This window comes from Oenanthe melanoleuca, chromosome 9 (genome assembly GCF_029582105.1).
Source record: "Oenanthe melanoleuca isolate GR-GAL-2019-014 chromosome 9, OMel1.0, whole genome shotgun sequence".
Lineage (NCBI taxonomy): Eukaryota > Metazoa > Chordata > Aves > Passeriformes > Muscicapidae > Oenanthe > Oenanthe melanoleuca.
This window is the reverse complement of record NC_079343.1, coordinates 3,288,251-3,315,542: the sequence shown is the minus strand read 5'-3', so window position 1 is coordinate 3,315,542 and position 27,292 is coordinate 3,288,251. Positions and strand designations below refer to the sequence as shown.

The 27,292-nt window shown below is 43.8% G+C and overlaps 1 protein-coding gene across 1 annotated transcript in view; it reads right to left on the bottom strand.

Annotated features, from left to right (window-relative positions):
- Positions 1-22,337, bottom strand: part of HS6ST1 (heparan sulfate 6-O-sulfotransferase 1) — a 168,466-nt gene extending 146,129 nt beyond the window's left edge. Inside the window, exon 1 of the mRNA XM_056498496.1 lies at positions 21,564-22,337. Within this exon, the coding sequence (XP_056354471.1) occupies positions 21,564-22,081 (518 nt within the window). The 5' untranslated portion in view covers positions 22,082-22,337. The remainder of the gene's footprint in view (positions 1-21,563) is intronic.
- Positions 22,338-27,292: the final 4,955 nt, after the last annotated feature.

Below are 27,292 nucleotides of genomic sequence, written 5' to 3'. Positions count from 1 at the left end.
TCAAAGCAGAGTGCACTCTCCAGTGGCTCCTGAAGGAGGAACCTCATCTGTGTTAAGTGCCAAAAAGAAAATTCCACAAATGAAAAATGAGTATAAATCTGACTGAGTCTTGGCAAAGTGCTGTAATGCTGAGTAACACAGTAAAAATGTCTCTTTTCTTGCTCAGGCATGTCTACCAGCTCATGTCTACAAACTGGCTTAATATCATGTGCTGAAGGTAACAAGAAAAGTAACACACCAACAGTGTTTTGTTGGCAGTTTGGCTAAACCAACAGAGGGATCCTTCACCACCTCTGGAATCACAGAATTTTTTTTTTTTTTTTTTTTTTTTTTAATTTTTTTTATTAGAGGAGCTGTCAGTATTAATAACTTCACAAAGAGGTGTTTTTAGTAAGAAGCCTCAACCATTTTTATTGTGCTTCATCCCCTTCTCATCCCACCAAGCTCTGCTTTTCCTTTTTCACCCCCAAGACAACAAAGACACTAAAAAGAATTTTCCCTTCCTCTCAGCAAAATTGGCAACAATCCTTTTTTATCATCATCATGTGCCAAAACAACAACACATCTCCTGCCATGACCACTGTTTTTCTCTCTCACAACTGGATTATTACTGCATGGCACATCAAATATGAGAAAAGTACTATGATGCTATTCCCCTTGCATTAAAAGAATATTATAAACTTCACTTTGTACTGCCTCAGTAAATATTTCTGCAGGCACAGAATTCCCATATATTTGTAACTCATGGCATTTCATGAACTTGTGAAATCTTCTGTGTTTCTCTCTGAAGTGGAAAACAGTAATTTCAGCAGAAATATGAATTTCATTATGTTTGACTGACAAGCTTGGCCACATAACTGACTTCACATACACAAGGCATGCTCCCTTTCCCTTTGATTTATGAGTCTCCACCATAGTTTATTTTTTTCTGCAGGAACAGAAGCAGAGTATATTTATATAACTATTCTATTCCCCCCCCCCATTTAATCTGAAACCTTTATATAGAACATCTGTTGCTGCAAGAGCAACTGGAAATTACTGTGCTGCAGTAATAGACCTCATGGCAGTCTCATACAACCACCTAAAATCCAGCCCTTCACAGGCAGGAGCTTTGAAAAACACCAACACCTTTGAAAAGGTACTGACAATTGCAGTAAGACTATCTTCTGTGTTGACCTGCCACTAAATCACACCAACTCTTTTATTTTGTTTCAAAGAAACTGCCAAAAAGAAAAGATTTTCTTGTGCTTTTCAGCTGTCTGCACATTACTTCAAATTTGTGTTTCTTGTTAGGTGATTTAATTTTAGAGCTCCTTTTTCATTAAAGAACCCACATCTAACACAGAGCTCCATCACCCACTTCAGTTCCAATCCCAATTTTATCATCATTTACTGCTGCTCATACCTTACCTGGAGCAACCCAGCAGTCCACTAACAAAAAATCACTTCAAAAATGTAACAAACTAGGAACCACACAAGAGTGGAGCAATAACCTGCAGCAGAATGCCTTTAAAACACCCACCCAAACAGCAGCAACTATATCACAATAAAATAAATATATTATATATTATTTTCATGCTACTTTGAAAGGAAGCTGACTCAACAGCCAGGGACTGAAGAGTGAGGAACACCACACATGGAATTTCCACTTCCTCTACAGGTGCTTTCAGCATAGAAAAGGACACAGCCAACAAAATAAAAAGCTCTGTCCACCTTTAGCTTGTGAAATGGGCTCTGATGAAATAAAAGAGACCCTCAAAACCCTCAAACCTCCCTCCACACCTGAGGTGACACCACTGCTAATGCAACTCAAACTTCAAACTTTCAACATATTAGCCCAAAAATACATTTAACAGGAATTGCTAAATGCTTCTGATTTTTCACATACCAACCTGAAAATCCATGAAATGGTGATTGCCAGTGTTTCACATTTTATACCTCTGGGGTGAGGAAACACAATGGTAGTTGTAAAGGGTTTTACTATAAAACATTGAACTGGCTTATTATCTTAATAAGTTGTTTTTCCAATCACTCTTCAATTAAAACCAACAAAAATGAATCACTGAGCCTTTCCTTCCCAATGCAGCTGTATGGCACACTCACATTTTGCAGTTTTTTTAGGTGGTGAATCAGTGGGAAATAAAGAATGTCTCCCCTGTAAACTTCCTCTTCTCCTCTCACTTCCCTGAGAAATAACCATGGATGGAAATGCTCTCACCAGATCAGTACACACTCTTCATCTATTTCTCTAAAATGCTTTGCTTTAGAGTTCCTGGGACTTCTCTTCAGTAAAAGAGTTCCCCACAGGCACAGAGGGGCAAAAGGGCAGATGAAGAAATGCCAATTTTTGGGTGTGAGCTGTAAAGCACCTGCTTCCAAAGGTTCTGTTTTCTCTGGACATCTTCCACTTCTTACCCCAACTCATTTCATATTTAATTCTCAAAACTCTTATTCCAAAAGGAGGACAGTCATAGTTCACAGTCTGTACTCACTGCCTTACATTGACCATCACTGAACTGGAAGTATCCACCCACAACATAGATCTTAAAAAAAAATAAATATATATATTCAACAGTGTCAAGCATAAAGACTTTGATGGGCACATACAGGGCCAAGATCACTGAAATGCACAGCAGCTTCATTTCAAAGTGCTTTTCTCCCTTTAGCAGCTAATGTATCTGTCAGGACAACAAAATTAAGCAAAATGAAATAAAATTAGCCTTTGCAGATCCACCACTGACTCAGCTACAGCTCAAACACTTTAGGTACAAACTGAAATCACTGACCTAATTATAAAGCAGAAATAATGCCTACTTCTCCCCATCTTCCCCAGCAGTCTGGGAACTCAGACAAAAAAGCCAGAAAGCACTTTTCTCCTTTATGCTTTTGCTACAGAAAATCAAATATCTTAAGAACAAAGGCCTGTAGGGAAGATGAAGCAGGCAAAAAAAAAAAGAATTACCTGTGAGCTCCTTACCCTGGCATTTCACAGATGAGCTCCCAATCTTTCCTATTAGCATCTCTCACTGCTCAGAGAGGCACCTACCCAAAACCTCAAGGGTTAGGCAGGGATTGAAACAGGCAAGACACTGGTCCTGTTCCCTTCTCAGCATTCTACATAAAAATAAGTAATTAATGCTTTCATATGCAAAGTTAAATGACAAAAGATGCCAGACAATAAGAAATGGCAACTTCAGATTGCAAAAATGAAGAGGAAATTAAGGCAAGAAAAAGAAGAAGAAGAAAAAAAAGACTGATGTATCTGAAATATTCAATTATTAAGGGCTTGGCCCTCTGAGATACTCAGCACATTTTTGAAGGCAAGAAAAAAATATGAGCTTAGAGTGATTTTAGTGGCATAAGCCTAAGCCTGTTCTCAGTAGTAATACTGCTAAAAAACACCACCAGGTTAAAGAGTATATTTAATTATATTCTATGAACAGCACGGAAAATGTAGGAAAAACACAAATTAAGTTGTTCCTTGCAACACACCCCTAATGTATCTGTTTTCAAACTGCAGATAGTTCAGGATGCTCAGAAAAGTAAGCACAGGAAAAGTTCAAGAGAATTTTAACCCACTGTTCCTAATTATTATCTTGAAAAAAAGGCCAGTAAGTAATAGTCCCTCTTAGGATTATTTTCAAGAAATGTTTGCCTTATTGTCATTATAAAATGGTACTTTTTAGCTCTACCAGTTTCTTTTTAGAAATTTAGAAATTTTTTAAGAAACCAAGATGAAACACACTGACTTTTAATATTACATGCAAAGTTTCAGAAAGAGATGGGACCAAACTTAATCCTTCTAAGATTAAAGATCTGTCTGAGCCTCAGTCAGTGAACATCTATAACATACTACAAAAGATGAGGAAGCTGCTCATTTCCCATTAAAAATGAATTTCCCATTAAAAATGATTTTATATATATTATATGGATGCATAGTATATAATGTACCTAGTTTTATTGCTAAGAAATATAAATAAATGTAGCAGATTTTTACTCTCTACTTGTACTGACTGCAGGATATCATAAAATACTTTGTTAGGCACAGCTTTGGAAGAATTAGTGGCTTGGCAGGTCACAAACTCCATCTCAGGAAACCACTTGTGAGAGAAGCAGCTCTTCAGCCACCAGTGCTGGTTGGCCAGGTTTGCATGAAATGAAAGTTATTTTCAAAATGATTATCAAAATATAGGTACTGAAATAGTGAGAAAAACCAGGAATTATCCTTCCTGGTGCTGCAGTGATGCCCCTCAAGAGCCTTGCAGAATGACATTTTTGAGAGTGAAGCTACAACCAGCAGCAAGAGAGATGTTTGAGAGTAGGACAGCAGTGCTGAAAAATGAGATTGGTAGCACAGGTAAGGAGAGAAATAACCTTCAAGAGAAGACAGGAGCAAGGACTCGACTCCAAGGGATCTGGACACTGTGGGAGGAACTCCATGAGTGGTTTCTGCTGAGCTTGGGGTGTATCTGTGGTGTTTGCAGGCAGGGTTCAAATGGCCCTTACCCAAACTCAATCCCAGCTCTGCACTGCCTGTTAAGACAGAAATGCTTATAACTGACTGTAATGGTTTGAAAGAAAAACCAGTGAGAGACTCCAAGTCAGAAATACAATTTAATAGGAAAAAAAGAGAAAATAAAATACATGTAGTAGTACAAAAAGAAAAAAAAAAAAAGACAAAAAAAACCCCCCAAAAATACCCAAACACTGACAGAATACAACCTGACACCCTGCCAGTTCAGGTGGTGGTAGCAGTTCAGATGAAGTGGTTTTGTTGAAGCAGTGATCCTGTAGAAAGGTCTGGCAGTTCTTGTCCTCTGGAAACCAGTGGGTAAGGGCTGCTTTGGTGTTCCAAATCTCAGTTTTTATCTAGGTAGGAAATGTTTTGCTCCTCCCCTGGCTGGAGCATCTCCCAGTGGGATGATGTAATTTTATCAGTCATGCACTGGGACTCAATGGCCCATTAACAGGAGATATCTCCTGGAGGGAGGATGGGTTGTGGGAAAGATAAAGAACATTGCCCCAGCTGGTTTTAACAGCTGGCCCATTAGCAGAGGATATCTCCACAGAGATAAGGATCACTGCCCCACCTGGTTTCAGCAGATGGTGACAGAATACACACTTTTGGGCACATCTTTACATTGTAACCAGGACACTGAGAGTAGTCAGAAGTTATGAGGTTGCTGCCAACTTAATTTGAGAGAGCCCTGAAGCAGTTCAGCCCTTGGGCTCCAAAGGACACCTGGCATGGGGAGGGAGCCCAGCAGGAGCTCAAGAGCATCCTCACAGCACTGGTGATGCCTTCTGCACACAGTTTGGACTGGGCTTAGAGGAGAGCACGTGGAAAACACTGTTCTCTTAAAACATCAGTGTGCAGGGCAATAACAGCAATAGGCAAAACCCAGAGCTTTGCTGGCCACACATGATGGAAGCTCAAGCACCTTGCCAGAGCTCCTTGCCAACATAATTAAATTGTGCCATTGTAGATTCTTTGGACAAGGTTAGTAATAAAGCATTTCCCACCTCATTTCAATGCAAGTCCACGGTAATACAATGCTTTGTGGCACAGCATACAACTTTTCATTCTCTTATTTCTTTTTTTAGTGATGCTGCTGCTTAAGGCAGCATAACTCCAACATCTGTTCTCTGAAGGAGGGGGAAAAAAAAACCAAAAGAATAAACCATGATCTTGTATTCCACTCCCTTTATATTTTTCAAATTAAAAAAAAAAAAAAAGAAAGCAGGAATCCTTCTTGCCATTAAGGGTATCACTATCTCTTCCTTTAGTCAAAAATCCAATCTGTAGAAAACCAAACTCCTGAAGTCTGATGGACACCTTTGTTGTTTCTTGCCAAAGGCTGAATGCCCAAGTATAGAGGTGTAGGAGCTGCTGAACCTGATCACATTACACCTTTTTCCTGTATACCATAAAAATCACAGGGCTGAAAAGCTTAGAAATGGGCAAAGCAACTCTCAGAGATCAAGCAGTGCAATGCTTGTCCCCAAAGCCATTGATCCAATCCTGCTCTTTCAGAATCTCTGGCACATGTGTGGTACCTGACAAAGCTTCCCAAAACCTAAACCTCCCTCCTCCCTCTGTTCATAGAAACCAAAAGTTGGATGTGGACTAGTCCAGCCCAGAAAACAACCTGAGGCTGCACCCTGTGAATCAATCGAACAACTGTGCACTCTCACTGGAGGCATCCAGAAAGTCTGAAGCCAGGAAAGGCTTGAAGGCAAATGGAGATTCTTGGCCAGGGAGCTAAGGTACCTTCCAGTTCCTCTTTATGCCTTCCTTTCTAGCAGGATGCAAGGATTCAGCACATAAACCCAAGCTGTGTTGCCATCCAAGGCCAGAAAAGGATTGACAGCACCAAAACCTGTCTTGTTGCCACTGAAGCCAACTGTGCTGAGATACACGTCTGCATGGACAGCCCAATCTTTCTGTCAGACATGAGCCCTTTCTTGTCCACTCCAGGTCAGATCAATAACACAAAACATCTCCAGTGTGACACCTTATCCCCATTTCAGCTCTGAGCTGTCCCACTGCCACGAGAGCTCTCAGGAGAGAGCTGCAAATGAAGATCTTTAGTCAGTGCCCCTCTCCTGAGACTGCTGCTCATGATTGAATTTCATTACTAAAGTGTTGAAACTAAACCCAGCCTTTTTCCAGAAATGGCTCAGAATCCTATGACAGGTTCACCTAACTCTGTGGCTTTCAGAATGAATTCCATCTTTCTCAGGTTGAGAGTTAGTGAGTGCTGGCATCTACAATTCATTTTTTCCTCACGTAGATGAACAGACAAAAAGAGGTAAGGGATGGTGACACCAAATGGTTAAAAAAAAAAATTAAAAAGAAAAATTGCAATTGCTCCTGTGTGTGAAAAGGAGAGTTAATGCACAGAGGATGGAGCCATACCCCAAACAGCTCATTCTTGGGACACCTCCCTTCTCCCAAGGAAAGAGAACTCTGATAATCTATAAGAGGAATCAAAACTACACAAATGTTGAGAAAGCTGAGCTCCATATTTAAAGCCCAGATCCATGTTTATTTCTGGTACTAGCACTGTGTTTCTTGCTGCCTTCCTGCCTTCAAACACCTGGGAGAAAACTGCTCCTGTCTGGGGCTAGCTTACAACTCACTGTCTTTATGAAAACCTGTACACTGACAGTAAAAAGGGAAGGAAGAACAGGAACACCCAGTACCTGCCCAAGGTACTGAAGTGATGGCCACTGTGACTATGTCCAAAAGTCTCATTTTAAAGGCCAGGCTTCTCCTACATTCCATGTTGTGTGCCTTTGAAACAACTTTTCTAACCTGAGTAAGCAGAACATTTTTGGTCCTTGTGTCCAAGGAGCACTTGGATGTAAATTTGGACAGTCCTTGAATCACAGAACTAAAGTGAGATGATTCATGGATGTCAGGATGGCAGTTTTGACACTGCTCTAAATTTGCTTCAAGAGCAGTGGCATGGTCTGTGCCTGTGTCCCATTGTACCAGCACTATTCTATTCCCAAAGAGCAGAGCAGCACTCTGGCATGCCAGAGGCCACCTGGAGAAAGTAGAAACCATCAGTGGGAGTGTCAGAACACCACAAATGACCATTTGCAAAGCTCAGCTCTTCCATTTCATTCTATCCTACTTGCTCAAGCAAGGCTCCAAAAGAAACAGGGATCTGCTTGGTCACAGTTTAGAGAGAACATCTGTTACCCACAAGCAGCACTGAAAATACTGACCATGAGCTTTTATCCCATTAAGCATTGATCCTGTGAGCCTGGGGGTGAAAGCTCCAGGTGTCTCCTTACCTGACCTGGTCCCACCTCCATCCCTAACCAGGCAGAGCACTAAAAGAACCTTCTGCATGTTAATACTGTGATGCCATCAGCTGTGTGCTGAACAGAGTGAAGAATGCATTGCTCAAAACTTGCCTGTGGCTCTTCCACACAGCCTTGGAGGTGTGATTTAAAAGCATGGCTTAAAAGCACGTGAACTTTTTTATAGAGCTTAGAGGAAGCTCAAACAACCAGGCCTTTGTTTCAACTTGCATCATCAAGCAGAGTGGAAAATAAAAAAGGGATTATGTGACATGCAGAATAGTCCCAGCTTTAGTCACAGTTAAATTCCTTATAACTAGGAAGGAGGGAGAAAAGCCAATAACCAGAATAAATCAGTGTAACCAGCTCCTCTTCTGAGCTCCCTCACTGCCATAGACAGCTGCTGAACTATTTTCTGGAGCAAGAGGCCTGTGTTCTTAATTGCAGCAGTACTCTAGGATTCTGAGTTCCTGCTCACACCCAGGGGCTGGATTTGTTTAAGGAAGGACAATTTGTGCTTTATCCTGTGGGAAGTTGTTAACGCCCAGTGGTTTGCACTGACCCCAGACAGACCACTTCACATCAAAAAGAGCTTTTCTCAAAACAGGAATATTACAGCAGTGTGCACCACACAGTAAATCCTGAAGCATCCAAGAACTTTATAGCTGACACATTTGGAATTTGCTAATACTGGTTACCATCTATACCATTCATGATTTTCAGAATAATTCAACATGTCATGGCTCACACATATAGAGCATCCAGCTTGAGTTTAATGCATGTCTTAACTTGGTTTAGTTTAAATTTCACAAACATCCCAACATGAGCACAGATTCCCACAAAAAGAGGTAAAATTCCTTGGTGTGCAGGTAATTCTACTGATTTCCATGAGAGAAAACTGTTCTCAGATCCCTTCTGCACTAGGCAAGAGTCTCAAATTCTTGCTTACCCTCTGTAGTAGAGTTGACAAATATAACTGTTCTTTTGGTTCTCATGAGCAGTTATTTCCAGATTTGGGATTGGCTGGGCTTCAATCCAGAAAACAGATTTTCATGACAACCCCCAAATAACTCCAGACCTTCAGAAGAATCAGGAAATATCCTAATTAGGAAAGGGTTCAATCCATCCTGCCTGAAGTATTTGGCAGACCAAGCATCCCACGTCTCCAGATTGCTCAGAGAATCCATCCTTCAATTTCTGTGAGGTTTCCAGCTGAGTGATGCCCTGACAAGCAGTGCTTCATCGTGGCTAACCACCATCCATGCAGCAGCCAGGACACACTGCTGATCACCCAGCACATTCCAGAAATTGCAGCTGCACCCCTCCTGCTGTGATTTGTGTTGGCATCACAGTCCAGCTACACCTCAAGTGTTAAGTCATCCCCCTCCAACACCAGCTGGAGCACAAAAAGATTTAGTGGAAAGTTATTTCCAAATGGAAGCAGTCTGCAGAAAGACCGACTTCTGCATTTGTTTCAAGGTATTCAGAAAACTGATTTGGAAGATCTTTACTCCTAGTGTCTGACTGAGTGACAGGAAATCTCAGAGCTGCACAGCCCCATGCAAGCTCACCCCTCAGCAGACCCCAAGACAGGAAAAGTCCATCATGCTGTCCACAACAACTGGTGTAGGCACATGGATGAGCACTCAGCAAACACTATTGTCATAGATTTGGTGTCCTGGCACATCCCATGGTGAGAAATTGAGCCTTTGCCTCTGTTTCTGCATTTATAGAAAGGACAAATAATATCCCCCCTCTCAGAATGGCATGTGGATTAGCAGTTACACTGCAGAGGAATTTGAAGAAACACAGTACATTCACATTCACACCCTGTGAATGTGGTGCTCAGGACCAGCAGCTCTTACACACCTTTGCCAGGTAATGGCTTTTCACCTGTGGTTTCAGGACTGGCAAACTAAGACTGAGATACAAACATTTCCCCATTTCTTGTGCAGGCAAGGTATTTCAAAAGAGCTCCAAGGTGACACCACCTAACAGACAATAAAGAATAACTATTGCTGAAATACTTTGGGTCAGATGGCAAGGAGCACTTTCCCTGAGCATGAAAATCAGGCAGAGCTCTCTGCTGCCTTTCAGAGAGGATACCTGGCTATTCACAAACTCACAGTGAGCAAGAACCTTCCCTTCCTGTGTCACAAACGAGTTTGCTGGTGCTGCTGCATCCTTCACACACTGGGGAGATGCTCTGTGAGAGGAGCAACCCCTGCACTTGTGAGCTCTGGGAGGAACACAAAACCTGTGCTGAGCAGGGCCCAGCAGCCCCTCACATGCAGGGATCACCTTACAGCTGAACCCCATAAAAGCTGGCTGTGCAAAAAAAGTGCATAACCCAGTTTTGGGATTGTCAAACCAGTGTGAAACCTGCCTGGGCAAGCTGGGGCAGACAGGCTGGCCAAGAACAGTCTCTGCTCACTTCCCTGAAGAGCACACAACCTGGGCAGCAATCCAGCTCTTGTAATGCCCAACTTCCACACCCTGGCTGGGCCTTCTGCTGGGATGGGAATGGGATGGATGAGCTCTGTTTGCTCCCCAGGCACTGAAATCCTATTGAGCACAACTGTTTCCCCCAGCCCACTGCAGACAGAGCAATTGTGTCACTCCTGCTGTCTCAGGCAGGTTAACACCTAAGGCAAGAACTGCTGGCATGAGCACAGTCCAGAAAAACCTGCAGTAATGTTTCTGAGACAGGGATGTCCAAGGAAAACCTGTGCCCCCAACACTGCTGATCACACAGGACCAGCTTCCCAAAACACTCAAAGGAGTGTGAACAACTTCTGTGTCACAGGCAGCACAAGTTCATCCATTCCCATCCATTCATCCATTCCCTAAATATGTTTTAGAAGTGAAAAATGTCTTTAAAATTCTCTAAGCTAGCTGTCTCACAAACTGTATTGATTCACACCAGACTTTTCAAGTATTCTTCACTATTATTTCTTTAAGGAACTGCATGCAGTTTTGGCAGCAAATCCCAAGGCAAAGAAATTAGGTGCAAAGAAAGGCAGGAAATTGAAACTATGTCTTTAATAAGATCAAAGACTTTATGGTTATTTTTAAAAAAGCTTTATTGGTAACTACCAAACCATCTAATACTGAAAATCCTAGTCAACACAAGTTATGTATGATTCCTTCTTATCTCTTTTTTTTTGTTGTATCCCAAAGTTTACACCCAAAAGTTAAGTACAGCTCCTCCTGTCATTGAATAACTCTGTGAAAACTCTCTTTTTATCCTCATGGCATACAATCAAACAACAAAGTGTTCATACTCATACAATTGTGGCAGCTGCTTTTCAGCCCCTTCTTGACACACCCAAGTCACACTCAGGACATCACCTGCAGCCAGCCCTGGGTTAACAGAAACAGTCACCAACAGGGTTATTTTTTAAATTCAAACTCATGTATCATTCAGTGATTTCTGCTTCACCATTTCAATATTTGGAGTGTCACTTTTTCTTACAAACAGAAAGTGAAGCTCATATAAACTGCTGGCATGCTGTCTGCCTGGAGCCTGACTGAATTCTGAATAGTCAGGGTGGAAAACTGGGAACTGTGAAGTGGAACTGCTGAAAATAGCAATTGGCTCCTTCTGAGCTTCTCTAAGGTATGTGTTTGCTATGCATGACTGGCTCCATAAACAGGTGTCAGCTTCATCCAATTTACTCAAAGTCATGAAAACAACCCTTTCTGAGGAGTTTTAGAAAGCAGTAATATCTCACAAAAAAATATTTAAGTGTATTGAATGCATTAAATTTGACTGTTCAGATCAACAGTTGTTCCTGATGTTGGAAAAGTTACATTTTGTGTTTGTCTGACCTATTAGAAAAGGGGCTCTTCAAAAATCAGAACAAGAGCCCCCCTCAGTAAAAATCTGGTCACTTATGAGAGTGAGAAGGGTTAGGCAGTAAGAGATGGGAAAGAAGACTTAATTTATCAAGCCCAGAAACATAGCTTGAAGCAATCAAGGTACAAGATGATAACCTGGAAGAAAGTATCAGTTCAGGGAATGGAAAATAAAATTGCTCAGCTATTATACAGAAATAGCACATTGCTCAGAAAAAGCCACTATTTGCAAAGTACAAGAAAAAAAAGAGCAGAATTAAATGCTGGGCCCAAATAAAGAAGGGCAATATTGAGTCATTAGCATTCAGTGCAATATTACATTTCAAAATCAAAGCCACTGGTAGCAGCAGCCAGAGACATGATATGTGTAACACAATATGGTTGTTAAAAATACAGGACAGCCTTTGGCCAGGGCTCCACTGGAGTCAGGCTGTGCACACACAGAAAGGTGGTGTCAGTTTTAAACACATTTGTGAATACAGCCAAATAAATCAAAGAAAACTTCAGTGGGGGAAAAAAAAACCCTTCAGATTATTTATTTTGGATATGGTGCAAATAACACCAGCAGCCAGAGGAGTATAACCAATGAGGGAAACTTCTCTCAGGTGCTCAGAACAAGAAGTTCCAGTTTTGCCCCCCCCAGAAGAAATGCCAAGGCATTTCCTCACCTGGAAGGGCTCCTGTGCCTTTGTAGCTCTGTTTTCATGGATGAAGTATTCCCCTTAATGGGGGGTTTAATCTAAATGGTCCCTCCAGCAGCCAGAATAAATCTGCTCCATCTCCTTCCCTGCTCAACCACCCCACAGCACATCTGACTTTGCTCTCCAAAAGGCCTGGAAAAAACAGGCACAGGTGGCAGGAGAGGAGAGGAGGAAGAGGCAGGGAACAGAAGGAGCTAATCCTGCCCTTTGTGGTTTAAGCCATGCTAACAGAAGGGATGGTTTACTGATTATGGTTATACCCAGAGACTCCTGTTCTGCCTTTCCTGTACTTTTGTCTGTCTCCACCTGGAAAGCAGAACCTGTCAGGAAAGTGGTGAGTCAGCAGCTGCTGCTGTTTGCCTTAGCTGAGAGGCATTGATTTATTTTCCTGATGCTTTGATACAGGGTCACAGGTATCCCAGCTAAAATCTTTACTGAGAGCAAGGGGGTCGTGGCAGCCAGAGCTGTTAGTTTAAACAAAAAAAAAAGTCGATTCTATTTGTAGAGTATTTGCTTGGATGTTTGAATCTTCTGAGAGAGTTCAGAGGAAAAAATACAAACCCCACTTTTCTATTTAAGCTGTTTAAGATTAAAAAAAAAAAAGAAGGAATGATCAGTGTAATGCTTTTCACAAGATCTTTCATAAGTTGCTGAGTATTTCACTGTAATCAGGTATCTTATATGTGTGTATAATTAACAACTAAGGCTAAAATACAGAGTAGCTCCAATATATGGAAAAAGCAGCACTTTTAAATCTTTAGCACTTGTCCAGTAACAAAGTCCCTTTCAATATATCTGAAATTAGTCCAAAGCCACCATGAATTTTCAATCTCTAAGCAATGCTATTTGGCAGAAAAATCTCAAATTATCTTGTCAGTACTTGCAGATTAACATCAAGCAAAAGGAAATTTGTTCTGTTTTAAAAACAAAAATGCAAAGCTGCTCAGGAAGCTCTGAGGTTTTCCCCCCATGTAGAACAGCTCCATAAAAGTGATCACAGTGAGGTGTAACCAAAGAATCTCTGCTTAACAGGATGGAGATTAGTTATGAAATAAAACACAGAGGCAGACCATAAAAAGTTAATTGCAAATAACTGTTTTCTTGTTTAAATTGGCAGGAAACTCTGAAATATTTCCTCTAGAAAAACACAGAATGTAGAATTTACCACTAAAAGGCTGGAAGGGAGGGAAAAACAGAGCCAAGCAGTGACAATGAGTGAGGAAACCAGTTGCTTCTGAAAGACATGGGGCAGGAAAGTCTGTAACTAACATGAAAATCTGAGATTTATGGTCAAAGCCATAAGACAAACAAAGATGAAGGCACAGACCTGATGTCTGAAATTATTATAACACCAGGTGCTATTTACTATGAATTTTAAGAGGCTTTGAGATACACAGGTGAGAGAATGACATAATTCATGCTGCTAAAAAAGTTCAGGTTACAGCTAAAGATGGACAACAGGAGCTTCTTAACCCTTTGTGGATGCACCACTGAAAAAGAGATAAAAAAAAAATCTCATATCCATATTCAGCAGTTTGTAGGGGTGAAACACATCCAGAATAATGTATTGTCCTTCTGAGGCTAAGCACAGAAATGAGACAGATTTACTGTGGGAACAAAGGATTTTTGCATAGCAAATTAATATGATCATGTAGAAGATGATTTATTGTTTATTTTTAATTTTATACAAACTATTGTTTATGTGATCACATATTTTTTGATTGGTGTTTTTATATTGTTTTCATGTTTTGTATGAGTTTTGTAGGTAAGATGACTGGTTGTAGTTTAGAGCATTACTGTTTATTTTTATTTTGGGTTTTTTAATTTTGGCATTTAGTTTGGTTTTCTTTTTAATTTAAGTTTTAGTAGTGTTGAAGAGTTTTAGAAAGTTTGGTAGATTGCAAGAAAAGACTTTAAAACGGTTTATTTAGTGTATTTATTAAACTAAAAATGTAGAAAAACAGAATACAGTCTGAAAAACTACACTTTCTACTTTTTAGTAGTAAAACCAAACATAGCTTAGCTGGTGCACTTGATACAGATTATGGCTGTTCAGATACATTGCTACAATTTAAACAATTTAATAAAGGCAGAAACAACTAAACCCTGGTAAGAACACATTGTATTTTTTATCTGCTGGCCTCTCCTGCTTGGACCTTTCCTGAAAATCCTTTTCCCACTCTCAGGAGATGCCAGGAGCAAACATCTCCTCCTCCCTGGCACAGACACACAGCTCAGTCTGGAGCATCCTCTTCAGATCTCAGACGTGACACAGCCCAGGGGTGTGCAAGGTGTTGTTTTTTTCTTTTTCTTTTTTTTTTTTTTTTTTTTTTATTTTGCTCGTTTGTTTGCTTTTAAGGTCAACCATCCTTGGCAAAACGAGTGAATTTCTAATGGGCTCCTTCAGCTCCTGTGCTTTGTTTATTCTCCATCTCAGTTTATGCTTCTGATGTATAAGTGTCATTCCCTCCTGTCCACACCAAGCAAAATTTCATTAAAAAAAAAGAAATCTTGACTTGGCAGCTATCACAGTTGTGAGTATTAGGACTTAAAGACCAAGCTCCATCTTTGCTTGACAAAGCACAATTTCAGCCAATAACAGAAAATTCCTGTGTTCTAGTTCTCTGTGGAAATACAGGCACTAACAAAGCTCTGTGGAGTTAGACTATAACACTCTGGCTTCCTAAAGCAAGCACAACCCCACGTGTTCACTGACAAAATATTACCTATTTAATAAGCATTACTACTACAAATTTGGTAAGATTGCTTCCAAATAATTTGAAGTTTAAAATAAAGAGGCATAGACCAGAGATTTTGGTTCTCTGGCTGCTTTCCCACTTCCCAAGATTTGCAAAAGCCATAATCTGTAAAAGACAGCAGGATGTACAGTAGGGAGGCTCTAAATGGATGTCATACTTCTGATAAGCTAAGCAAATTTAAAACCAGGTGTGTTCTCTCATTACACTCTTTGCTTCTGGGGCAAAGTTCCTGGAAGAGCCCAGCCACAGCCCCTCTTAATTAGCTTTATCTTCATTTTCTGGGCTCTGGCACAGCAGTGCCACCAATAAAATGAACTCACCAGGAAGTTTTCTGACATAACTCCAGCCTGCATGTCCTGAATCACTTTCAAATAAACAGGTCCAGGTTACACACCTCCAGTTTTTACAGCAGGCAGCCAAAAGCTTCTGCTTGCCTGCTGGGCAAGCCCATTCAGCCTGACCCCTCAAATGAGGGAAGTGAGAGCTGATCTCCTTCTTCCTAGAAGGAGCAGAGGGAAAGGGCAGCACTGCAAGGATCTCCTGCTGTAACTTAATCTTCTCTAGCAGTGCCCAGAACTTGTCCAGTTCCCATTCTAATATCTAATATCACATTCTAGTATCCAATATCACATTCTAATACCCAATAAATATCACATTCTAATATCCAATATCACACTCTAATATCCAATATCACAATCTAATATCCAATATCACACTCTAATATCCAGTATCACACTCTAATATCCAGTATCCAGCTGAAGACCTTTGGTAGGGAAGAGTCCTCACCACACTCTCCCAGGCCCACCAGGTAATTCTGCAGCTGTTCCACATCAGCTTCACATCTCAGATGTTCTCCACCTAAAGCCCCCACAGCACTAATGGAACCCAAATTCCCTTCAGCACAGATTTCCTCTGAGGTGCAGCAGGAAGCTGACACAGTGGCATTGGCTTTTATTTCTCTGAGAGTGTTCTCCATCTCACACTGACCCTGAAAACTGGGCTGGGCATTGCTCTGGCCAAGAAGTGTCACACAAAATGCTACAAACTCTAAGAGATAAGTGATTAACCCCCAAAATGTTTGGCTGCATGGTGGAACCCATCAGCTGTGCATCTACAGAGGACCAGTTCTTAATGATTCTCCTTATAATGGGAGCATCTAGCAAATCAACCAGCTCAGTTAGTAACAAAATTCAAGCCACCTCTTCTAAAATAATTATTTCAAAAATTGTTAAAAAAAAAGGAAAAAGGAATAAAAACATTAGGAAAAAAAAAAGAAAAACAACCTTAAAAAGGAAGGGGTGATTATCCAAGGGTTTACTCCCAAAACTGTACTTTTATTTGTAGAGCAGGAAATGATAACCAGGAAAAGGCAGAATATGAGGTCTACACAGTGTTTGCAAACTTCTAAGCAAGAAAAACAAAATTACTATGCCATGATGCAACTTCTGTTTAAAGATTAATGAAAATCAGCCAAATGTCTCATTTTGAAAAATCAGGTCAGTACAAATACACACACACATCCTTTTGCTTTGTCAACAATAGCAACAAAAACCAGTAAGAGTAATTAAACCTGGCATACCAGGCAAAAGTCTAAAGTTTAGATAAATAAAGGCAGCTATTTGGAGAGTTCCAATTTTCAGCTACTTTTGGTACCTGAAATTTAAAGAATTGCCCTTTAGGATTGTTTGGCTGCCTGGCTTTGTGGGTGAGCACAACCAGGTGCAGTAAGTTTCTTATCAGACTGGCAGGATTTAAAATACTCCACATGCTGCAGGTTTGAGAAATAAACTAGGCTATAGCTTTAAATAGCTTTATATTGATATTTCTCCACTGGTCTTTACAACAAACAAGTCTGAGTTGAACTGGTGAGTGGAAAAAAAATGCCCCTTGCTCCCTGCAGACAGGTATTACTCAACACAGACCCAAAAAAGAATGACAAGCCCAAGCTTTTAAAAAGTGCTAATATTATAAAAATTATTTGGTAAAGCTCTTCATTCTCAAACAGTTGGTTTCTTGACAATGTGTCTCTGCATCTCCTAAGCACAAATATAATAAAAACCCCACCAGGAACAGATCCCTGCAATGGGACAGATATGTAGTTAGAAGCTGTGAAAGTTCACACTTCAGAAAAATCAAACTAACAAACTGCTGAGCCCTGTTAATTGTTTCTTTAAAAAAAACCCCAACCCAAACACAAGCTGTAAATAGCTAATCAGAGAGATTCTTGACTGATCTGCATAACAGCAGGTTTTACTGACCTGCCATGGATTTCTTACATAAAAGTATGTGGATTACAATTTTTTTTTTCTCTTTCTACACATAAGAAACTTTGAGGGAAAAAATACTGAAATCAGAAGCATGCACACACTTTTTGTCCACAGATAAACTCAGAACCCAAACTCCTATGACAGAAACCTATACAAAAAGCCAAGGCTAAGCTCATGCCTTGAGGCAGCCCATTAAAAAATATATATATAAAAAAATAAACTTAAAAAAAAAAAAAAAAAATTTAAAAAATAAATTAAAAAATCTACAGTGCTTGCCACAGCCTGACAGAAGGTAGAGCTGGGGGAGCCAGCAATGCCCAACCAACACTCTCCAGCTCCATGGGCTCTCCCCAGCAACAGGGAGCTTCCAGAAATGCAGTTTTAAAGGAGCTGTGTGCCTTGAGTGCTTTCCAGGTGAATAATGCAGCTCCAGGAAAATACCAGCTTTGAGGCTCTTGTTCTCATGAGGCAGCAGGAACCAGCAGGACAGCAACAAAGCCTGGGTTGTCTGGGGTTTTTTGGGTTTTTTTTGGGGAACAGGCAGGAGGGAGACACACAGAATTCCTCTGGTGTAACACATTTGTTTTATTGCTTCTGCAGAACATTAGAGTTGAGCTCATGCATGAAGTGTCCTCCAAGGGCAAGCTCAGAACAGCCAGGGCTGAGCTCCTGAGTTAGGAGAACAGCAGAACAAGGGCACTGGACACATTTCCTCCCAACCCCTCCAATTCCCATTCACTCCCTTAACAAGTCACTAGTGGGTCAGTTCACAGATTTTTCTAATTCTGGAAGTCAATTAAAAGACTTGAAATGAGTTTGGCTTTTTTTTTTTTTTTTTTTTTCCCAGAATCAACTGAAGGGATTTGATCTCTGAAGTTTTAAGTGATACAAATTGGAGGGAGCAGTTCACAGTTTCTGCTTGCTGAAATACCAGCATGGTGACTCTAGGCATGCATCTTGATATTACTTCTTTATAAAAAAAGTCTTTTGCAATCATTATTTATGCCCAACAGCACAAGGAATAAATTAGGCCTCCATTCTCCAACTCTTGGAATTTGCCCTCTGCTAAAGCCATGAAGAGAGCTGCACTAAGTGACTTAACTGATAAACAAGCCAACTTCAGAGTCCCTTGGAGTCCCAAGTTTTACAGCCCCCAAACAAATCAATCTCTCTTTTACTGGCTGTGCATAAAACATAACATTTGCTTCAAGAAGTCCAGAAGCCTTTTGAAAAGGAGGGGGTGGGAAGGGGGTGAGAAGCAGAGTGCTGACCCATTAGAGCTAACACACCCATCCCTAACACTGCATCAATGCAGAAAAAAAGAAAGAAAGAGAGAAAAAAAATAATGCAGCCTTTGGCAATCTAGGGCTCCTAATCATTGAGCCCAACACAGAACAACTGAACAATGAAGAAAGTTGAATTGCATTGCAAATTTATGTCCCATGCCCAGGTTATGGAATGCAGAGCAATAGGGCACTGGGCAGCAACAGAACTGCATTCCTGACAAAGGGAACAGCTTGAGCCTCATGATTTGTGCATGTGGGCAATACTGAGTGACCTTCATGCTCTCCAGCATTCACTAGAAGGCAGATTTATGTGCCATCACAAGTCAGCTGTTTTGTTTTTGGGGACAAACATATATTTGGAAGAGCAAAGGTTTAAATTGTACTAAGCAGCATATGCAGAAGGCAATACATTAGCTTTAAAAGCTCAATTTGAGGACCACTCTCCAAAATCCAGACTGGATAATATTAGAGTCTGACAGAATGGTTGTTTGCTGCTCCTTTTTCTGTTTCCTTTGAGAGATATATTCATAGCTCAGTTCCATTATAAAACAGGAGCCTCTCTAGCATACACCTCACCTAAAAAGATGTCCTGTTTCAAACTAAGAGATCCAACACTCACAATGGGCAAATAAATTGATATTGATCTTATTGTAATTGACATAATACAAGAATATGTGTATTTTAAGAAAGGAAACACATCAAATTTTTATTTTAAACAAGCATTGCCTGTCTCTTTCTTGCAATTTTGTTAGGCATGAAATAAAACACATTTTGGATAAGGTGCCAACTGAACTGGACTGCAGCACAACAGAGCTGGATCCTAGGACAGTATTACCAAAATAGACAGCAGCTTTGCACTAAAATCATCCCCAGGATACAGTGACCAGTAAATTCTGGGTTTTGTTTAACAGACCAAGGTGATAAAACATAGATTATCAACAGCTTCCACATCACAGTCCTTGAACTCCCAGAAAAGAAATTCTAACTTAGATTTAAAGGAAGTCAAGAGACAACACTGGGCACAACTATTTCAGGATATGCAGAGACATGAGGGAATGGGACAGGATTAATGATTTTTCCTGCACATCCAAAAAGCAAAACAATTAAGAAGCATGCAGGAGGGTACAGTTCCTGATGTTCCGAAAAAAAGGGCAAAGAAAATCCTATTTACAAGCACGTGAGATGAAGCAAGAGACTTCTGATTCTCAGCTTCCTATGAGTTGCTGTAAGGAATTTAATTGCTACCTCACAACCTGACGTGCCCCTTTCTCAGGTATCTGTACAAAAAAGCCCAGCTGCTGAACAAAAGAAAGTTGAATACTGAACAAGTAACAGATTTTAATGCTGAATTGCCAATGGCTCTGAGACAATTCATAAACCCACACAGCTCTTTATATAAGGTTAATGGTTTGCTAGCCAAGTGCCAAGGTTCACGAAACAGGAATTTTTTTCTTTCTTTTTTAATCAGAAAACGCACGTTTTTCCTAACAACACTTCACTTAAAGCAGCAGCCTAGATGGGCAGAGGATGTTTTACTCAGGGTTGTTATTGCTGGATATTTTACTCAAACACCTTATTAATAAGAGAGCACAGGAAAGCCTCAACCCTTCAGTGAAATACTTCAGCTTGCCGATGCTGGGTCATCAGCAGGCTGAGCACACTTGGATGACAAACACTGAAACGGGCTGAAAACAGCAGCAATCATGACAGAGACAATAAAGAACCCCAGAAATCACACCCAGCTCCAAGGAAAGAAAAGTCACTAGGAATGGCTTTTAAAAAACATAGGGAAAACACAGTTATGATGCCCAAACATACTTCCTTAATCCACTTTTCATTAAAGGGATTATGTATGATATTAACAACGCATAAATAAAGGATATGGCATAAGCAAATATTAGCATAAGATCTTGGGCACCTTAAAGAATGAAAGTTGAAGGCAAACAGAATACAAAGTGTAATAGAATGAGTAACATGTCAAAGGAGTGTTAAAAAATAGTGATAATTAAAAAAATTGTCTCGTGAAATAAAAGATCTTAATATATGCTACTGTCTTTACTACGGTGCTTCAAAGAGAAAATTCCTCTGAAGCTTGTAACTCGTGAAGAGAGCAAGGCAGAGAAATGATGGGCAGAAATAGACGGGGTGTTCCACATGGTGCCCCGAGGTGTTTAGGACGGCTGTCCCTCTCTCCTGGTGCGCACAGGAAGGACACTCAGGAACACAAGGCACTGCTTTCCCCAAAAAGAGTTCACCTCAGGTCTCCCACCGGGATCAGCAGCAAGGAACGTAAAAAGGGTGTTTAGGGAGTGTTTTCTGCAATGTGCAAAGAGCTGTGCAGACGGGGGGGAGCGAACCAAGGAGGGAAGCATGAGCACTGCTGGGCTCGTGTGCCTCTCCTCGGCTGCACCGGAGAGCGATTCCAGGGAGGAAAAGGCGGGCAGGGTCAGGGCAAAGCTGGCTGCAAAGCTCGAGACTAGGGGTAGGGCATAAAGGGTTCTTAAAAGGTGCCAAGTGATGTCTGAGGTAAAGGCTGAACGCCTAAAAGAGAGCGCCAACAGCACAGAGATGCTCTCGGCAGAAGGTCCACGGAGGCTGGGGGTGCAGCGAACGGGGTGCGTGGGAGGGAAAGAGCAGGAAATCCACAGCAGGAAGGTGCAGGGCACAGCCTGGAGGACGGGAGGGGAGGGCAGCCGAGCCAGCCGAGGGAAGGCTGGGGCAGGTTGAGGCACGGCACACACCGGCAGCGCGCCGCAGCACGGCACGGCATGGCACGGGAAGGACCGGGGAGAGGGGCAGACGGACGGGTACGGCAAAGGGCGGGGGGACAGCGGGGGGACAGCAAAGAGCCGGACACGGCCGAGCACCGGGACGTACCGGGGAGCCTTGGCTGCGGCGCTCTCCCGGCGGTCCAGCACGCCGGGCACGCAGTTGGTGAGCTCGGTCCAGTCGGCGTGCAGCCCGCAGCTCCAGCCCGTGGAGAAGCGGGAGAAGAGCCAGGTCTCCCTGCGGTTGGGCCGGTAGCAGGTGCACTTCTTCTGCCCCGGCCGGCAGTCGCACGGCACCTCCAGCCGCACGTTCTGCACCAGGTGGCGGCCGAAGGTGGTGCCGCCGGTCTTCTGGATGTGCAAGAACACGATCACGTCCTCGCCCTTCATGTCGAACGCGAGCTCCCGCTCCAGCTCCCGCACGGGGAAGTAATACTTCTTCACGTAGTGCGGGTCCGGCGTGGGAAACAGGTCCAGCTCCTCCGAATAGGAGCGGCCGCTGGGGGAACCCAGGCTCAGCCCCGGCCCCACGTACTGGTACAGGATGAGCATGAAGCACACCGAGACGGCCACGATCAGCAAGAACTTGCTGGTCCTCTCAACCATGGTCCTTCCCGCACGCTTCATGTGTCACCATCTCCCGGGGCTGCCGGCGCTGGGCAGGCTGCGGCGGGGCGGCGGGTCCCGGAGCGCGGCGCTCCCGGGCGGCGGGCCCTGCGCTCGGCTCCCGCCGGCCCGGGCAGCGCCGGCAGCGGGAGCGCCAGCCCGAGCCACCCGCTCCGAGGCAAACTTAGGGAGAGGGAGAGAGGAGAGAGGGAGGGAGAGGGGCAGGAGGGGGGCGGAGAGGCAGCGAAAGGCAAGAACCAGCCTCCTCCCGCGCTTCAGGAAGCCACTCCCATTCCGGCGCTGCCTCCGCCGTGCCCCAGCCCCCGCGGCACCGGCGCGGCTGTGCCCGCCCCCGCCGCCGGCTGCGCCCGGGCTCGGCTGGGCTGGGCTCGGCTGGGCTGGGCTCGGCTGGGCCGGCAGCGAGCGCTTCCTGGCCGCGCCGCCCCGCCCGGCATGCACAGCGCCGCCCGCACCGCCCCGCGCTCCGCCGCCGGCCCCGCCCGGGCACCGGCACCGAGCACCGGGCACCGAGCACCGGGCACCGAGCCCTGCTCTGCTCCCACCGCCGGCCCCGCCCGGGCACCGGGCACCGGGCACCGAGCACCGGGCACCGAGCACCGAGCCCTGCTCTGCTCCCACCGCCGGCCCCGCCCGGGCACCGAGCGCCGAGCCCTGCTCTGCTCCCACCGCCGGCCCCGCCCGGGCACCGGCACCGGGCACCGAGCACCGGGCACCGAGCACCGAGCACCGGGCACCGGGCACCGAGCACCAAGCCCTGCTCTGCTCCCACCGCCGGCCCCGCCCGGGCACCGGGCACCGGGCACCGAGCACCGGGTACCGAGCACCGGGCACCGAGCCCTGCTCTGCTCCCACCGCCGGCCCCGCCGGGGCACCGGGCACCGAGCCCCGCTCCGCTTCCACCGCCGCCGGCCCCGAGCCCCGAGCACTGAGCGCTGCTCCGCTCCCCGAGCACCGCCCGATCCCCGCTCCGCTCCCAGCCCCACTTCCCGGGCACCGCTCCCCTCCCAGCCCCACTGTCCGCTCCCCGCTCCACTGCCCGATTCCCGCTCCGCTCCTGGTCTCCGCTCCCAGCCCCACTCCCCGGGCACCGCTCCCCTCCCAGCCCCACTCCCCGGGCACCGCTCCCCTCCCAGCCCCACTGTCCGCTCCCCGCTCCACTGCCCGATCCCAGCCCCACTCCCCGATCCCCTTTCCACTGCCCGATCCCAGCCCCACTGTCCGCTCCCCGCTCCGCTGCCGGCCCCGCTCCCCCGCCGCATTCACCCCCGCTGCCGCCCTAGATGTGCTGCGCCTCCCCGAATCACTCAGCAGCTCCTTTATGTGCCGCCTTGAAATTAATCCCGAGCAGCGGGGCTCGGCGCTGCTTTGGGGGGCTGGGCTCCTGCTCTCTCGTTGTTAGTAACGGGAAGGTTGGCGTGGGGATAGGAGTGGGTCCACTCGTGTGTCTGCGGCCGCTCGTGGGCCACCGGCAGCCCCTGGATGGAAGAGGAGAACGCTCCGGCCACACAGAGGGTGATGGTGGCTGTGAGCTGGGAGAAGCCTGGGCACAGCATCAGCCACAGAATGTGTAAATAGCAACAACAACAACAAGAACAGTAATAATAGTAATAGTAATAATACTACTACTAATAATAATAGGTGAAGCTGAGGCAAAACCCGGCAGAGGTTATGGCAAACTCTCCCAGCGAAGTGCTTGGAGCCGGCTCACAGCGATCTCCGGAGCAGGGCAGCACTCGGCAGGGGAAGATGATGCTGCAGAGCCGGGATGCTCGGAGCATCCCCTTCGGAGCGAGGGGCAGGCAGGAGCTGCGGCTCCTCTGTCAGCCCGGGACCGAGGGGCAGGTGGGGGTCACTGCCACCCAGTGTCCCGGGAACCCCTGGAAAGCACCATGTGGTGCCTCTCTGGCTGTGAACGGGGGATGAAACACGGCCCCATGGCAAAGAGTGAGGTTGAAGTGTAGTGGTGGTCACGCTGCCCCCGCATCGTGTCTTTTAATTAATTATACGGGTAACTGTGAATTTCTAGCCAAAAAAATGTCTAACTCAAGTGCCCTGTTCTGCTGTGGTACTGCTGCTGGAGAAAGTCTCCTTAAATTTCTGGTGCTTTTTAAAAATAGAAGTTGCAGCTAGATTGTAGTGCTTCAGCCTTCAAATATTCCGTCAGGCTACATTTTTAAAATCCAGGTTTTAGGTTACGTTTGAATCCAAATCAGGTTACATTTTAATCCAAATGCCTTATGTAAATGTAAAGGAATTCGTGCCGATGGTTCATTGTTAAACACTGGGTCAAATTTACAACGGCCAAGGAGGAAATGAGATCCTGGATTTTCATTTGAACACCCTGACAGATAAATCTGCTACATTTTGAGATGGCTGCATTACTCACAAGTTATGGAGCCCCAGTGAGTTATGCAGTTCTTCCCAAACAAGTAACAATAAAATGTTTATAGCACCCAAAAGCATCATATGTTGTGTTCAAACCATTCATTCTGTTTGATATTTTCCTCTTAAAAGTCTGCTCCTGATTCTCCTCTTCTCATGTAGGTTACTTACTCCAGAAACAATGATGTCATTGTTCAGCTACACTGAGAAGCACAGCACAAACCTAATTTTCTGGTTTGGAATTTCTATGATGGTTTGGGAAATATGGGCATATACATGATGTTTACATACATGGCTGCACTACACATTGCAGCAGATTTTTTGATTGCAATATTTTTGCCTACAGATCTAAACATGAACTGTGGACAAATCAGCCATTAAATTATTTCCAGTTACACGGGCAATTGTTAATGAATTGTTTTGATTTCTTAACTTATAAAATACTTTGCCCTTTTCACTAGTTACACAGATGGAGATATTTTGTTACAGATTTGTATTTGTGGTAAATATAGTGCCTGTTAGTTTGTGAAAGAACATACTAAAATTCAATACATGTAAGATAAACGGACCACAAAGTAAAATACAGAGTTATGGTTGAAAATATGCTGCAAAACCAAAGCTCTGGGATCTGGGCTTTTATTTTTATGGAGTGCTTTGGAATCCTCCCCTGATAATTCTGTATGTCGCTCTGAAATGCTGGTATTCTAAAGGTTCTCACAGGTGTGACTCACCTAAAATAATCTCTTAAGCAAACACCTAAATCAATCTCTATTATACTCAAAATTCCACTGGAGACAATGACAGAATAGTTTTTCACTGCACTGGGGATTAAACATCAGGTACCACTAGTCTAGATTAGATTTAGATTAGCACATTTCTTGGGCAGGAGAAGATCCAGGTAAAGTTACAATAACAAAACTGACACTTTCCCTGCTCCTGCATTGGAAACAATGTAAAGAGATGAGAAATCTACAAATGCAAGTTTTTCCTGCTACCTCCTGTTAGGTCCTGTAGCTGCCCGTTTATTCTCTCCACCATGAATTTATCCATCTTTCCAAGCTGAATCTTCCTCTCTCAGGCCAGACCTCCCTTGGCTTTCTTGCATTTTATCTGGAGTTCACACCCTGGGTCTGACTATCTCCAGAAGCAAAGCTCTGTTTCCTGTGAAGCAGTGGGGCTGACAGTCTGCTATCATCAAGATACCTAAAATCGAAATATTTATGTAAAAAAGCATTTTGGGGGGGAGAAGTTGTATTTTTATCTCTAGCCTGTTGGCTAGAGGAGCTGCATTTCAGATTTTCCCTGCACAAATACAAACAGAAGATTTCCCCCCCCACCATAGCCCACTGAAAAAGTTCTCTGACATTTTAGTGTCCATCTAATCCTTTGCATCTTTCCACTCCAGAACTGTCAGACTGGCCAACAAAGTGAAATATTATGTTTGACACTTTTGTAGGAATCCAGTTGATCTTGGAGGATGAGCTGCATTGATTTTTCAGTGATTTTCACACAACTAAGTTCCTTCAGGTACATTTGAAAGGTGTTTTGGTACACTCCCCAACACTAACCTGTGTTTGTGAAGGACCTAACTTTGAATTCTCACTACAAAATAATTCAGACTGAGGTCAGGCTTGTACTAGCTAAGTTACCTAAGCTTGGTCTACACTCAGCCCCTTTCCTGGCTTTTCTAGCTAGATAAGTCAGCACTTCTGATTTATTTATGGTAAGACCTTGTTGGAGTCAGGTACAAGGATCAGAGATTTGAAGATAACAATAGACACAAATTTTGAACAGGCAATTGAAAAATGTTTTATCATTGCTTGCTGCTGGCTATAAGATGCCTAAATATTTATGCAAAATCTACTCAAATATTCTAATCCAATAAAACATTAACATGTAAATTAGCACTGGGGTGAGGACAAGCTTGGGTATTTTCAGGGTATGGTTATTACAGGAAACCTCCCATGAGAAAACAACAGTAAGAAAAGTGTAAACCACACACCACTTCTGCCACCAAAACCTCAACCAAATACTCATCTCAAAGCTTAATAAGGAGTGGCTTTACTAGGCAAGGGAAATCTAAAGGCTTCTTGGCTCAGAAGATACAAAAGTTTCCTGAGAACTAGTATAACTTAGTTAACCAAAACATTACCACAAAATCCTCTCTAAAAACTTGCAAACCCTGAGAAGTACCCTGAGAAATAAAATTTTGCTACTCACCATTGAGAAAAAAAAAACATGTGTTTAATTTGTGTCTGGAGGATAAACTCCCTGCTAACCCAAATAGGCTGAAACAAACCACTTGTTACCCAATTTAGCTTTTTGGGTTTATAACCCAGCTCCTTTAGGAGGAGTGGGCACGTGGTACCCGTTTGCTTTGCTGATGTGTGTACACAATACACTGAGGGAATGGTGAGGAGTCCTGAATCACTGTAGCCCTTCACCTGTGTTATTGACATCCAGACCTGCAGCAAGGTGTAGAACTCTTGTTTTTCTGCTATAAACTGGTTTTGCTTGCCCTCTGCTGTTGCAGCATCAGAGGCAGCTTCCAGCCCTGCACATTTGCACAGAGTGGCAGCACTCACACATCATTCCCCTGTGGTACTTGTGCTCCTTGTTGGAAGCCTGTAGCAGTTTGTAAACTCCAGTTTAAACACTCTGTGGCTCCACTGTTAATGCTGTGGGTTGGTCACAGCCCCACAGAGCTCTCACAGCCAGCGAGGTGATCACTGATCCCTGAGTGCAGCAGGGTGCCACTTAATTGAGGGAAGCAGGTATTCAGTGATGCCAAAATCTGTCAGACTCAGCAAAGCTGGTTCTGATTTCAGG